Source organism: Adiantum capillus-veneris, chromosome 19 (genome assembly GCF_014529385.1).
Source record: "Adiantum capillus-veneris isolate H3 chromosome 19, ASM1452938v2, whole genome shotgun sequence".
Classification (NCBI taxonomy): Eukaryota; Viridiplantae; Streptophyta; class Polypodiopsida; order Polypodiales; family Pteridaceae; genus Adiantum; species Adiantum capillus-veneris.
Window position 1 is genome coordinate 2,220,860 of NC_140949.1, and position 13,884 is coordinate 2,234,743.

Consider the following 13,884-nt stretch of genomic DNA (forward strand, 5'->3'; position numbering starts at 1 on the left):
CACTTTTTTTAAAAAGTGAATCAAGTCTGCCACCCAAAAAAAAATTCTCTCGGGCATCGCTATAAGCGTCGCTATTTATGGCTCTGTAGCGTCGCTATGAGCGTCGCTATAGTCTTCTGTGTAAATGTCGCTATAACCGTCGCTATGAGCGTCGCTATGTGCGTCGCTATATAGCGACGCCTATAGCGACGCTCGTAGCGACGGTTTTAGCGACGCCGGGGGTTATAAAAACCCAGTGTATTTCCGTCGCTAACAGCGTCACAAGAGCACACAACCTCTTGTAGTGACCATGGTGATGTATTTCAGGTCTACTATTCTATTTGCAAGGGGGGACTTAGCGAGTCCTTAACCCATCAATGATCAGGACTATACAAAGTCTTATGACGTCCGCCCTACCACAAACTCATTCAAAGGGGACTATCACATCCACTCACATGATATGCATGAAATGATATTATTAGCAAGCACATTTTCATTTTCAGGGCATAGATATGGAGTAGCCCTATACACATCTATAAGCATCCCAACCAACCCCCATCCTAGTCATTGCAGTTAGCCCATGTTTGCATCCCACTCAACCTATGGTACGAATAGTCAGCTGTCATTCTATTCTTGATCTATCACACCTAGATAAATGGGGAGTGCCTAGAGTGGGGACCAATTGTTGGGGAGAGGGAGCGGATCTAAGCATACGAGCGCATTCGCATGTATGGGGGTGCTACTTCTGCCTAGCGCGCATCATCAATGAAGCCCATCTCCCTCACCTTTGCCAACTTTGGTAGAGTTGGTATTACCCTAGCTTTGCCTAGCGCACAAGACAAATGCCTTGTAAGGGTTTCAATGCTTTCCCTCTTACATAAAATTTACTCCTATTGCCCTATCCCATGGTACCCGGGGACACATTAGACGGTGTTCACTGAAGGCTTAGTTTCATGTAATCTGAGCCGACCATCACTGACAACCATCAACTTTCCACCGGCATAGTTTTGTGACTATGCCACTTTAGGCATAGTTTCCAAACTATGCCGGTTTTTTTTCAGTTACCCCGCAGCCCACTGTCTCTCTCTCTCACTACCTGCTGCTCCCCGTCCCCTTCTGAACTGCCGTACCTGCCTCGCCTCAGATCTATCGAGGCTTACAGTTAACTAAGCCTCGCGTGAGCATGTTCTTACACAATATGTTTACATCATCATTTAATTTGCGCATGCATAACTTGAGCGCGAAATTTTTTGTTTCGCGGTTTAAACACATTTGAGAGAGAGAGAGAGAGAGAGAATGGCTGCTGCTCTGCGCTTGCACTTTGACGAGCTGAAGGAACTTGTCACCTGCCGTCTGTGGTAGGCGTCTCGTCCTCTTCTGCTTCATGTTGTTGGTACAGAAGTCCTTTACAAAGGGGTAGCACCCATATGTGATGGGGGCGTGAGTTCATGTTTGATTCATTCGCTAATTGTTCTTTTGGCATGCATGCCTTTTCTCATGCTGCTTGCGAAATTCCAGCTTCACAGTTGAGTGCCGGAGCACGGAATGACCTAAAGTAGTGTATACGATTGCACACCTAACTTTGCTGCCTTTGCACGTGCCTGCAATCACAGCACCTATTCCTCTTGTCCAAAGCTGCACCCTCATTATTCTCTGATTAGATATGTCACTCAATGAGTTTCTTGGAAAGAGATACCACACTCCATTGTCATTGCACGATGCAAATCTGTTGTTTGAAAGGAATGCAAGTAAAGGGCCTTCATAGTCATGACAAAGGGCCTCAGTCAGGATGCACTATGTACATCATACTTTGCACACATTCATTAAAATTTGAATATGACCTTTCAATAGCCTCAAAATTGGGACTTCACCGTAGTACTGCTGCTCATGCTTAGGAGAATAAGATAAAGCCTTTTGAACTTTGCCTGCGTTGCTCGATTGCTTTATGATCTTGTATTTGAGTCAAACACTAACGACGCCTCTAGTAATGCAAGACTACTTGTGTTGCTTTGATACCATTTAAGTGTTGCTTCGTTAATGAGGATTTAAGATAGGAGCTTCAGTAACAATCTTTGTGCCCTCTTCTGATCAAGGAAAATAATGAGAGGGTTGCAGATACAGTCCTACAATAAGCTTGAAGGTCTTTGACTAAACATTGCTATGCTAAAAACAAAGTTTATCCTGGTCATTATTGGGTAGAATCTGAGGACTCGTACAAGTAACATCTCTTTGACATGTTTGCTAGTAGGCGAGGGAAGGGTTCACCTTTCCATGAAGCCCATGGGGAAACTCAGCATGCATAACCATTTGCGTATGCACATATTGATCTGTATTATTACACCCACTAATGGGAGTTGACAATGTTAGTAAGAGTTCCGCTTTTGTTCGTTACTATACTTGGTGGTTATATTGTCATCTAGGCATATACATTATGAACTGGAGTACTGAAATCTGTTAAGGCTCATCCTTATCGTGAAATAGCATTCCGTTAGTGTAGCCTGTGAAGATTAGTGTTTGTGAAGATGCGATGTAAATATACATAGAAAGGGTCAACGGATTGGAAGATTGAATTGGCTTCACTCACTTGTGGACCAGCTGTCACAAAATGACGTGGCTGCCCGAGAGGAAACCGTAACCCTGACTGCTGCTGAAAACGCTAAATCTGGAAACCCTAACCCTAAAACCTACAAGCCCTAAAATCTGCCAGAAACCCTAAAACAGCAGAAAGCCTAACCCTAACCCTAACCCTAACCCTAACCCTAACCCTAACCCTAACCCTAAAAGGGCAGCAGGGCAGAACCCGTGATGATGATGTGGCACCATACGGCTCATTCCAGAAACTGCGGCACAAAGTGCGGGCTGCGGCAGATTTGCTTTTTCCTACGCAAATTGGAAAAGAGAGAGAGAGAAGAAAATCTTTTGTTTTATCTTTTTGAAGCTCAAGAGAGCTTGTGAGACAGAAAAGAACCTCTGCTTTATTTTTAAGCTTTTAGGGCTCTGCTTTTGGCATCCCTTGTGAAATAAATATGTGGATTGGGCTCCCACTCTGCAGAGCATCTGGATGCAGAGTCTGAGAGTGAGACCCGAACCACTCTTGTACCTTGAACATTGATTAATACAAAAAGAAATACCGAAAGGGGCGCCAATCTTTGGGGCCAATGTCTCTAGGCACGGAACTCCGTCGGGCCACTGCAAATCTATTGTGAACTGTGAACTGTTTTGAAGTGGTTATTTGGTGCTGTCGTGATTGATTCTTGACTTGGAGTATCCAAGTCTGTTACAGTGGTATCAGAGCACGGCCGATTTCTCTTCTACGGAAAATCCGATCCCAATTTTTTTTTTCCGCGGCACCTATGGCTTCACGCAAGGATTAGTCGAATCCCTCTGCAGCCAAAGATGTGGGCAGGGATCACAACGAAGATTCCGGCAGAGAGTGGCCCGCCTCGGCCTACTCAAGCGGAGCAACGAGAGATGAAGCGTCGTCAATTGATCGGCCATGCAACAAAGATGATGCTCAGTTTTGTGAAGGACCCAAAATTGGCAAAATATATGAGCGAGACTTCTTTTCAGGAAGTGCACGAGCAGTGGCAAAAAACCACAACACCATCCCCGAAACCCGCTCTCAAGAAACCTTCTGCTCACAAGACATATTCAAAGAAGGAATTAGAAGAGGTGGTTGATGTACGGATTGCTCAGCTTTTTGACGCGCTGAACAAAGCTAAAAAGCACGGCAAAAAGCAGAAGAAAGGCACTGACTTCCCGGGTTATTTTGGGTCGTCAGTCGACATTTGATAAGGCAAAGAAATAGAAGAAGCGTGTTCAATTTGAAGGAGTACCCAATTCTTCTTCTTCTTCTTCTTCTTCTGACAGTTCTTCTAGCTCTTCAGATTTGAGCGAAGAAGACAGAAAAGGCAAAAAGCGAAGCAAGAAACAACTCTTCTGAAAGGGCAAGAAAAAGGCAAAGAAGTCTATATCTCGCCTAGTGAGTGACAGTTCTACAGAGGACTCATCTACAGACAGTTCAGATACCAATGACGGCAACTTTCATGCGAACAAGAAGAATTTTTATAAAGCCAACTAGTATGACTTTCTGGAAGATAAAGCAAGAAAGTCCGAGAGTTTAAGGAAGGTGGAAAGTCGATCAAATTTGACACTTTTTCAGGATATAAAGATGCTTCGAAGGCTTTGTCTTTTATACAGCAGTTTGACATCGCTTTCGCGGGAGGACGCTACTCAGAGCACTCTAAGATACGGAGAGTTGCCTCTTATTTTAAGGGGAATGCTCGAACTTGGTGGTCCACGCTTCTTTTAAACAAGACTGCGCCAATTAAATGGCTGAATTTAAGAAGCTTTTTATTTCTTCTTGGCTGACCCAAGAGTATGAACGCGATAAAAAAGCTGCTTGGAACCATCTTTAGATGACCAAGAGAGATACAGTGGATGCTTATTGCGAGAGATTCTGGAGCTCTTTTCTACCCATCTCTTCGTTCAAGAAGATCTCGTTCAGAGAATAGATTGAGCGGTTTACCTTGGGTCTACCCATAGAGATCCGAGATCACTGCTTAGAACAGAAGTCAGCTTCTATTAAGGAGTTGATGAGTCATGCGAAGTGGGCTTTTGTCATTCACTCTGGCAGTATGACCTACCCCACCGATCAGGTCATGACACAACGAGCGGAATAGACTTTAGCAAATGAAAGTAGAAAGAGAAAGAACAACCTAGAAAAGAAGGATGCACGACCCAAGCTTACTCCTTAGGAGAGAGCTCGCTTCATCCGGGAGGGGAAGTGCTTTGGATGCGGGGAACATAGACATATCTCCGCGAAGTGCCGTAAAAAGGCACAAAAAGAAGAGAATGACAAGGACGACGAAAGGCCTGATAGTTCGAGAGCAGCTGAGGAACTGGCAGAAAAGGCAAGATGAAAACAAGACTGGTTCCAGATTGTGTGGGTACCGATCCCAACACCATGGACGAGAGTACAGAACTTTGCCGAGATTGGGGCAAAGTGAAAGACCAAGAGGCCCTAATCTTCTTTAATGGAGGAGCCAAGGCCAACTTCATTTCATCGGAATTGGCGGTGCGGTTGGAGATTACTCCCGATCAGATGGGACCACTTGCGGAGGCTGTTCTAGCGGCACCCGGCATGGACGTAGCCATTACACCTATCATTGGCAAACTTCGGTTGCATTGTCAGGAGTATTTGGGACATGAGGACTTTTTCATAATGCCTTTGGAAGGTTGTGATGTTCTCTTTGGGATTCCTTGGTACCATAAGAACAACGCCGTGGTCGATTATCGGGCGAGGAAAGCGACATTGACTACAAAGAAGGGAAGAACCATTGTACTTGACATTAAACTGAAGGGCGAGTCTATCCCTATTGTATCGGCTTCGGCCATTTCTAAATTAATGAAATCCAGTCTGTTTGTTTACTCGATCTTTATGAAAGAATTGAGTGATAAGGATAGGACAAATATTTCTAAACTTGATAAAGAACACCAAGATTTTCTTCACTCTTACGTCGATTGCTTCTCAGAGGGCCTACCAGGCGAGTTACCACCTGCTCATCCTGAAGATCATACCATTGATCTGATACCTGGAAGTACACCACCGAACCGGCACCTTACCGTGTGAGCCGAACACAGAATGAAGAGATTATGAACCAAGTGAAGGACCTCTTGGAAAAGGGTCTTGTCCAGCTTAGTACTTCATCGTATTGCTCTCCAATGTTGTTGGTTTTGAAGAAAGACGGATCTTGGAGAATGTGCATCGATTATAGAGCTCTCAACAAAATCACCATCAAGAATAGATTTCCGATTCCTAGGATCGATGATATACTCGACAAATTACATGGATCCTCGTGCTTTAGCAGGATTGATTTGAAGAGTGGATATCATTGGATCAGAATCGCGTTGGGAGACGTGTACAAGACAGTTTTTCGGACGACTTTTGGGTTATTTGAGTTTTTGGTGATGCCTTTTGGCTTAACCAATGCTCCTGCGACATTTAACCGGATGATGGACATGATTTTTCGAGAGTACAGGCTATTTGTTGGCACTTTCTTTGACGATATCATTGTTTTCTCCAAGAATGAGGCAGAACATAGAGATCATCTGCTTCAGGTCTTTTAGGCATTACGAGATCACAAGTTAGTGATTAATGCAAAGAAAAGTAAATTTTTCCTACCAGAGATACACTTTTTTGGGACACATTGTGTCAGCAGCAGGAGTGCATATAGATCCGGCCAAGATAGAGACTATCCGTGGTTGGCCCCATTTGAAGAATGTCCATGAAGTTAGAAGCTTCTTGGGATTGTGTTCGTACTACATGCGGTTCATTCGAAAGTTTGCAGAGGTTGCTTCCCCTCTGCATATCTTGATACAGAAAGGAGTCCCTTTCTCGTGGGGACCCACAGAGGTGATCGCCTTTCAGACATTGAAAGAGAAATTGAGTACGGGTCCCGGGACCAGTTTTGACTTTGCCGGACTTGCAGAAGTCCTTTGAAGTATATTGTGATGCTTGTGGTCGTAGTTTGGGTGCGATCTTAATGCAAGAAGGCCATGTTATTGCTTACGAGAGCCGATTGCTGAGTGCTCTCAAGGCCGGAGATGACAACACAGATTTATGAGAAAGAGCTTTTGGCGGTTATCCATGCTCTTACTCAGTGGCGGCATTACCTACTCGGAGCAGACTTTATTGTCCTTACAGACCATGAGAGTTTGCGCTACTTCTTGTCACAGAAGTAGCTTTCAGAAAAGCAGATGCGGTGGGCGAACATCTTGTCACAGTTTCACTTCCAGATTGTCCATGTGCAACGACAAAAGAATGTGGTGGCAGATGCTTTGTCTCGGAAGTCGTTGGTTCTGGCTATTTCCGTGATACATCGTAGGAGCTTCGAGGATATGATCGACCAGTATGCCACAGATACAGATTTTGCAAACGTTTTCACACGGATACGGGATGGGAGACAGTAGCGGGATATTCCATTCGGGATGGCTACTTGATGAGAAAAACCATGTTGTGCGTTACATAGCCATTGAGGGAAAAGGTTATGACTGAATGCCACTGTCCACCTTTTACGGGTCATTGCGGCATTGCTACCACCATGAAAGGGGTAGAGAGATACTTCTTTTGGCCGAGATTCAAGAAGGATTTGGAAGAGTTTTTGCGCAGTTGCTTGGTGTGCCAGAAGGGCAAGTTTGACAGACATAAAGCACAGGGATTGTTACAGCTGTAACAGACTTGGACACTCCAAGTCAAGAATCAATCGCGATAGCACCAAATAACCACTTCAAAACAATTCACAGATCACAATAGATTTGCATTGGCCTGGCGGAGTTCCGTGCCTAGAGATATTGGCCCCAAAGACTGGCGTCCCTTTCGGTACTTCTTTATGCATTAATCAATCATCAATGTACAAGAGAGCGGTTAGGGTTTCACTCTCAAACTCTGCGTCCAGATGCTCTGAGAAGTGAGGCCCTCACTGCATATTTAAATGTTACAAGGGATGCCCAAAAGCAGAGCCCCAAAAGCTTGAAAGCAAAAGCAGATTGTCTCTCTCTCAATGAGAGTAAAAATAAAGCAATTCAACTCTCTCTCTCTCTCTCTCTCTCTCTCTCTCTCTCTCTCTCTCTCTCTCTCATCCAATTCTTTTCGTAGCAAAAAGCCAAAAGCTGGGATTTTGTGTCGCTCAAAAATAATTTTAATTTTTTTTTCCACCTCTGTGATTTAGGGTTTGCAAGAATTTTAGGGTTTCTGTTGTCGGTAGCCACGTCATCACTTTGTGACATACCCCCCTTTTGAAAGCATTGTAATCAACCGCGATTACGCTTGCAAAACCGACAAAAGCCATAAACCGTCTTAGCAGACACTGACTGTTAGTACCTACGTACTAGGAACACACATCTAGCACATGTACCAAATCGACAGTCACATCACACGACATCACAGGACATCACCAGACATCACAGGACATCACATGACATTCAACATTCATTCGGATCTTAGAGCATGATTGATCGGCAATGTAGCCATCAATCACATCTAGGTCCAATCGGGACCTCATCGATGTCCGATTGACTAACCCCTATTACAACCATGTCTATTCGAGATCAATTAAACCAAAATGTTGCAGTCATTTTGGTTATCAGTTCCTGCACTTAAGAGAAGTCAAGAACAAATCAGTATCATAATCAGAAATTCCATTTCATAAAGTCATCCAACAGAATACTGTCAGCTCTCAGTATCCCTGAAGCTCAAAGAGACATCAGTGACTTTAGTATCAAAATCAAGGCATCTGTTGACAAAGGAGCGGAGCGACTCCCCTCTTGTGCATCCCACTGCACCAGATCTTCGGCCAAGCTGAATTTTGGGTTCCGTTTGGAGTAGACTATGCTAAACCAAAGCATCGAGGTAAAGTTTCACGATCCGAGGAGTATCTGCTAGGTCCTCCTCCATCCACTTCGTATCAAATGCAGGAAAGTTCTTGAACTTAACCAAGAACCGCCTTCGGACTTTACCTTTCTTTGTATCCCTATGTGCCAAAATCTGTTCAGGAACAAGGGTCTCCTCGTTTTCTTCCACTTTGGGTTGCTCATCAGGCTCCCCATCATCAAGCACATCACCCTTAATAGGTTTCAAGAGACTCACATGCAATGCATTGTGATCCTCCAAGTATCTGGTAGTTTCAATCGAAAGGAGACATCATTTTTCTTTTCAATGATCTGGAAAGGTCCGTAGTATCACATACTAAGCTTTGGGAAAAGCCTCTCCTTTCCCTTTTTCTTTCTTAGGCGTGCCTTCTCAAAACGTAAGAGCACCCAATCATCCTCCTTCAATTTCAAGTCGCGACGATGGCGATCCGCTGCCTTTTTCTGTTGTTCTTGAGACTTCTGCAAAGTCTCGCGAACCTTGGCAAAAGCCGTATCCAAATCTCGCGAATATTTGTCTGCTTCAAATATCTAATTTTTCGTGCTCAGGAAGGATGGAACCTTCGCAACACTTTCAACAATCTCAAATGGCGTCTTCCCCGTCGAAGAGTGTATCTTGTTATTGTAGGCAAATTCCTCCAAAGGTAAGTTCTTTTCTCATTGAGTCTTCTGATCCGAGATACAAGACTTCAATAAATCTAAAACCACAGAATTGGCAATCTCAGATCGCCCGTCAGTCTGCAAGTGGAACGATGGCGAGAACTGCAAACGCGTGCCCATGTTCTCCCAAATTGCCTTTCAAAACAAACTCGTAAATATGGGGTCTCTGTCGGAGACAATCGTCTCAAACGTGCCATGTAATCGGAAAATCATCGTGATCATTCTGTGTTCTCAGGAGATCAAAAATGAAATCCATTGCAATACTTTCCCAGGGGTGGGTGGGTATGGGTAAAGGTTGTAACAATCCTTGTGCCTTATGCCTGTCAAACGTGACCTTCTGGCATACTGCGTACAAACTCTTCCACATCCTTTTTGAGTCTCGGCCAAAAGAAGTATCTCTCTACCCCTTTCATGGTGGTAGCAATGCCGCGGTGACCCGTAAAATGTGGACAGTGGCATTCAGTCATAACCTTTTCCCTCAACGGTTGTGTAACGCACAACATAGTCTTTCTCATCAAGTAGCCTTCCCGAAGGGAGTATCCAGCAATTGTCTCCCCATCCTGTATCCGTGTGAAAATATCTGCAAAGTCTGTATCTGTGGCATACTGATCGACCATATCCTCGAAGCTCCTATGACGTATCGCGGAAATAGCTAGAACCAACGGCTTCCGAGACGAAGCATCTGCCACCACATTCTTCTTTCCCTGCACATGGACAATCTGGAAGTGAAACTGTGACAAGATGTTCGCTCACCGCATCTGCTTTCCGAAAACTACTTCTATGGCAAGAAGTAGCGCAAACTCTGATGGTCTGTAAAGACAGTCAAATCCACTCCGAGTAGGTAGTGCCGCCACTGAGTAAGAGCATGGATAACCGCCAAAAGCTCTTTCTCATAAATCTGTGTTGTCATCTCCGGCCTAGAGAACAATTGGCTCTCGTAAGCAATGACAAGGCCTTCTTGCATTAAGACCGCACCCAGACTACGACCACAAGCATCACAAAATACTTCAAATGACTTCTGCAAGTCCGGCAAAGTCAAATCTGGTCCTGTAGTCAATTTCTCTTTCAATGTTTGAAAGGCAGTCACCTCTGTGGATCCCCACGAGAAAGGGACTCCTTTCTGTATCAAGATATGCAAAGGGGAAGCAACCTTTGCAAACTTTCGAATGAACCGTATGTAGTACGAACACAGTCCCAAGAAGCTTCCAACTTCATGGACATTCTTCAAATTGGGCCAATCACGGATAGTGTCTATCTTGGCCGAATCCACTTGCACTTCTGCTGCTGAGACAAAGTGTCCCAAAAAGTCTCTGAAGTAGACGATCTCTGTGTTCTGCCTCATTCTTGGAGAAACAATGATATCATCAAAGAAAGTGCCAACAACTAGCCTGTACTCTCAAAAAATCCCGTTCATCATCCGGTTAAATGTCGCAGGAGCATTGGTTAAGTCAAAAGGCATCACCAAAAACTCAAATAATCCAAAAAGTAGTCCGAAAGGCCGTCTTGTAGATGTCTCCCGGTGCGATTTGGATATGATGATATCCACTCTTCAGATCAATCCGGATAAAGCACGAGGATCCCTGTAACCTGTCGAGTATATCATTGATCCTAGGAATCAGAAATCTTTTCTTGATGGTGATTTTGTTGAGAGCTCTATAATCGATGCACATTCTCCAAGATCCGTCTTTCCTCAAATTCAACAACAGTGGAGAGCAATACGGTGAAATACTATGCTAGACAAGACCCTTTTTCAAGAGGTCTTTCACTGGGTTCATAACCTTTTCATTTTGTAGTCGGCTCACACAGTAAGGTGGCCGGTTTGGTGGCGCGCTTCCAGGTATCGGGTCAATGGTTTGATCTTCAGGCCCTCTGAAAAGCAATCGGCATGAGTGGAGAAAAATCTTGGCGTTTTTTTGATTAGGTCAAAACATATTCAACCTTTATCGATCGTTCAGTTCTCTCCCAGAAGAATGAGTAAAGAAACTGAAGTTCATCAAGTACAATCTCTGAGCCCTTCATTTATCAAAGTCGCTTTCTCGGCTTGGTAGTCAACCACGGCGTAGTTCTTGTGGTACCAAGGGATCTTGAGTAGAACGTCACTCGCGTGCCCTGAACACCCCTAACCAATGCTCGGTGTAATGGCAACATCCCATCCGAACTACCTCCGCCTGTGGCGTCAGTCTGTCGGGCGTAATTCCAAATCGAGCTGCCAACTCCAAGAGAAAAAAAAAGTTGGCCTTGGCTCCTTTAAAAGAGCTTCCTGATCCTTCACTTTGCTCCAAAAACGGCAAAGTTCGTACTTTCTTTCATTTGATTCGGTGCAAGTCCCACGCCATGTGGTACCAGTTTTGCTTTTCTATTTGCCTTTTCTGCTACATTCCTCAGCTGCTCTCGAACTCTCAGGCCTATTGTTGTCTTTATCATTCTGTTCTTTTTGTGCCTTTCTAGGGCACTTCGCGGAGATATGTTCAAAGCACTTCCCCTCTCTGATGAAGCTAGCTCTCTCCTCATGAGTAAGCTTGGGTCGTGCATCCTTTTTCTCTGGATTTCCCTTTTTCTTTCTACTTTCATTCCCAGAAGTCTGTTCGGCTCGTTGTGTCATGGCCTCATCTGTGGGGTAGGTCAGATTGCCAGAGTGAATGGCAAAGCCCCGCTTCGCATGACTCATCAACTCCTGAATAGAAGCTGACTTCTGTTCCAAGCAGTGATCTCGAATCTCTGTAGGTAGACCCAAGGTGAACCGCTCAATTTGTTCTCTGAACGAGATCTTCTTGAATGAAGAGGCGGGTAGAAAAGAGCTCCAGAATCTTTCACAGTAAGCATTGATTGTATCTTTCTTGGTCATCCGAAGATGGTTCCGAGCAGCTCGTACATCTTGTTCATATTCTTACGTCAACCAAGAAGAAATAAAAAGCTTCTTAAATTTCACCCATTTAATTGGCGCAATCTTGTTTAAAAGAAGCGTGGACCACCAAGTACGAGCATTCCCCTTAAAGTAAGAGGTAGCTCTCCGAATCTTGGAGTGCTCTGAATAGCGTCCTCCCGCGAAAGCGATGTCAAACTGCTGTATAAAAGACAAAGCCTTCGAAGCATTTGAATATCCTGAAAAGGTATCAAACTTGATCGAGTGGCCACCTTCCTTAAACTCTCGGACTTTCTTGTTTTTGTCGTCGAGAAAGTCATACTGGTTGGCTTTGTAAAAATTCTTCTTGTTCGCGTAAAAGTTTGCCTCATTGGAATCTGAGCTATCTGTAGACAAGTCCTCAATAGAACTGTCAGTCTCTGGGCGAGATGTAGCCTTCTTTGCCTTTTTTCTTGCCCTTTTTGAAGCTTTGTTTCTTGCTTCGCTTTTTACCTTTTCTGTCTTCTTCGCTCGAATCTGAAGAGCTAGAAGAACTATCAGAAGAAGAAGAAGAAGAAGAAGAACTGGGTACTCCTTCAAATCGAACACGCTTCTTCTGTTTCTTTGCCTTGTCAAAAGTCGACCGACGACCCAAATATCCTGGGAAGTCTAAGTGCTTTTCTTCTGTTTTTTGCCGTGCTTTTTGGCTTTCTATTGCGCGTCAAAAAGCTGAGCAATCCGTGCATCAACCACCTCTTGTAATTCCTTCTTTGAATTCTGTTTGTGATTAGAAGGTTTCCTGAGAGCGGGTTTCAGGGGTGGTGTAGTGGTTTTCTGCACTGCGCATGCACTTCTTGAAAAGAAGTCTCGCTCATATATTTTGCCAATTTCGGATCCTTCGCAAAACTGAGCATCATCTTTGTTGCATCGCCGATCTATTGACTACGCTTCATCTCTCTTTGCTCCGCTTGAGTAGGCCGAGGCGGGCATACTCTCTGCCAGATGTAGAGGGAGTCGACTGATCCTTGCGTGAAGCCATAGGTGCCGCGGAAAAAAAATTGGGGATCGCATTTCCCGTAGAAGAGAAATCGGCTGTGCTTTGATACCACTGTAACAGACTTGGACACTCCAAGTCAAGAATCAATCGCAACAACACCAAATAACCACTTCAAAACAATTCATAGATCACAATAGATTTGCACTGGCCTGACGGAGTTCCGTGCCTAGAGATATTGGCCCCAAAGACTGGCGCCTCTTTCGGTATTTCTTTATGCATTAATCAATCATCAATGTACAAGAGAGCGGTTAGGGTTTCACTCTCAAACTTTGCGTCCAGATGCTCTGAGAAGTGAGGCCCTCACCGCATATTTAAATGTTACAAGGGATGCCCAAAAGCAGAGCCCCAAAATCTTGAAAGCAAAAGCAGATTCTCTCTCTCTCTCTCTCTCTCTCTCAATGAGAGTAGAAACAAAGCAATTCAACTCTCTCTCTCTCATCCAATTCTTTTCGTAGCAAAAAACGAAAATCTGGGATTTTGTGTCGCTAAAAAATAATTAGTTTTTTTTTTCCACCTCCGTGTTTTACAGAAATTAGGGTTTTTGTAAAATTAGGGTTTGTAGGAATTTTAAGGTTTCTTGCAAAAATTAGGGTTTTTGCTGTCGGTAGCCACGTCATCACTTTGTGCCAACAACCTTTACCCATACCCACCTGCCCCTGCGAAAGTATTGCAATGGATTGTATTTTTGATCTCTCGAGAACACAGAGTGGTCACGTTGGTATCTTGATTGCTATTGACAGATTTAGCAAACAGGCTCATTTCATTCCAGTGAAGAAGACAGTCAAGCCGGATCACTTAGCGAAACTGTTTGTGGCCCAGATCTTCAGATTACATGGCATGCTTGAGACGATTGTCTCCGATAGAGACCCCAGATTTACGAGTTTGTTTTGGAAGGCAATTTGGGAGAACATTGGCACGC

At 44.2% G+C, this 13,884-nt stretch overlaps 1 protein-coding gene across 4 annotated transcripts in view; it reads left to right on the forward strand.

The window, feature by feature from the left end:
* The first annotated feature begins 1,051 nt into the window (after positions 1–1,051).
* Positions 1,052–13,884, forward strand: part of LOC147433463 (uncharacterized) — a 53,550-nt gene continuing 40,717 nt past the window's right edge. For all 4 annotated transcript variants that reach the window (XM_086490140.1, XM_086490142.1, XM_086490141.1 and 1 more), the window contains exon 1: positions 1,052–1,337. In XM_086490140.1, coding sequence (XP_086346266.1) covers positions 1,276–1,337 — 62 coding nt within the window. In that variant the 5' untranslated portion in view covers positions 1,052–1,275. The remainder of the gene's footprint in view (positions 1,338–13,884) is intronic.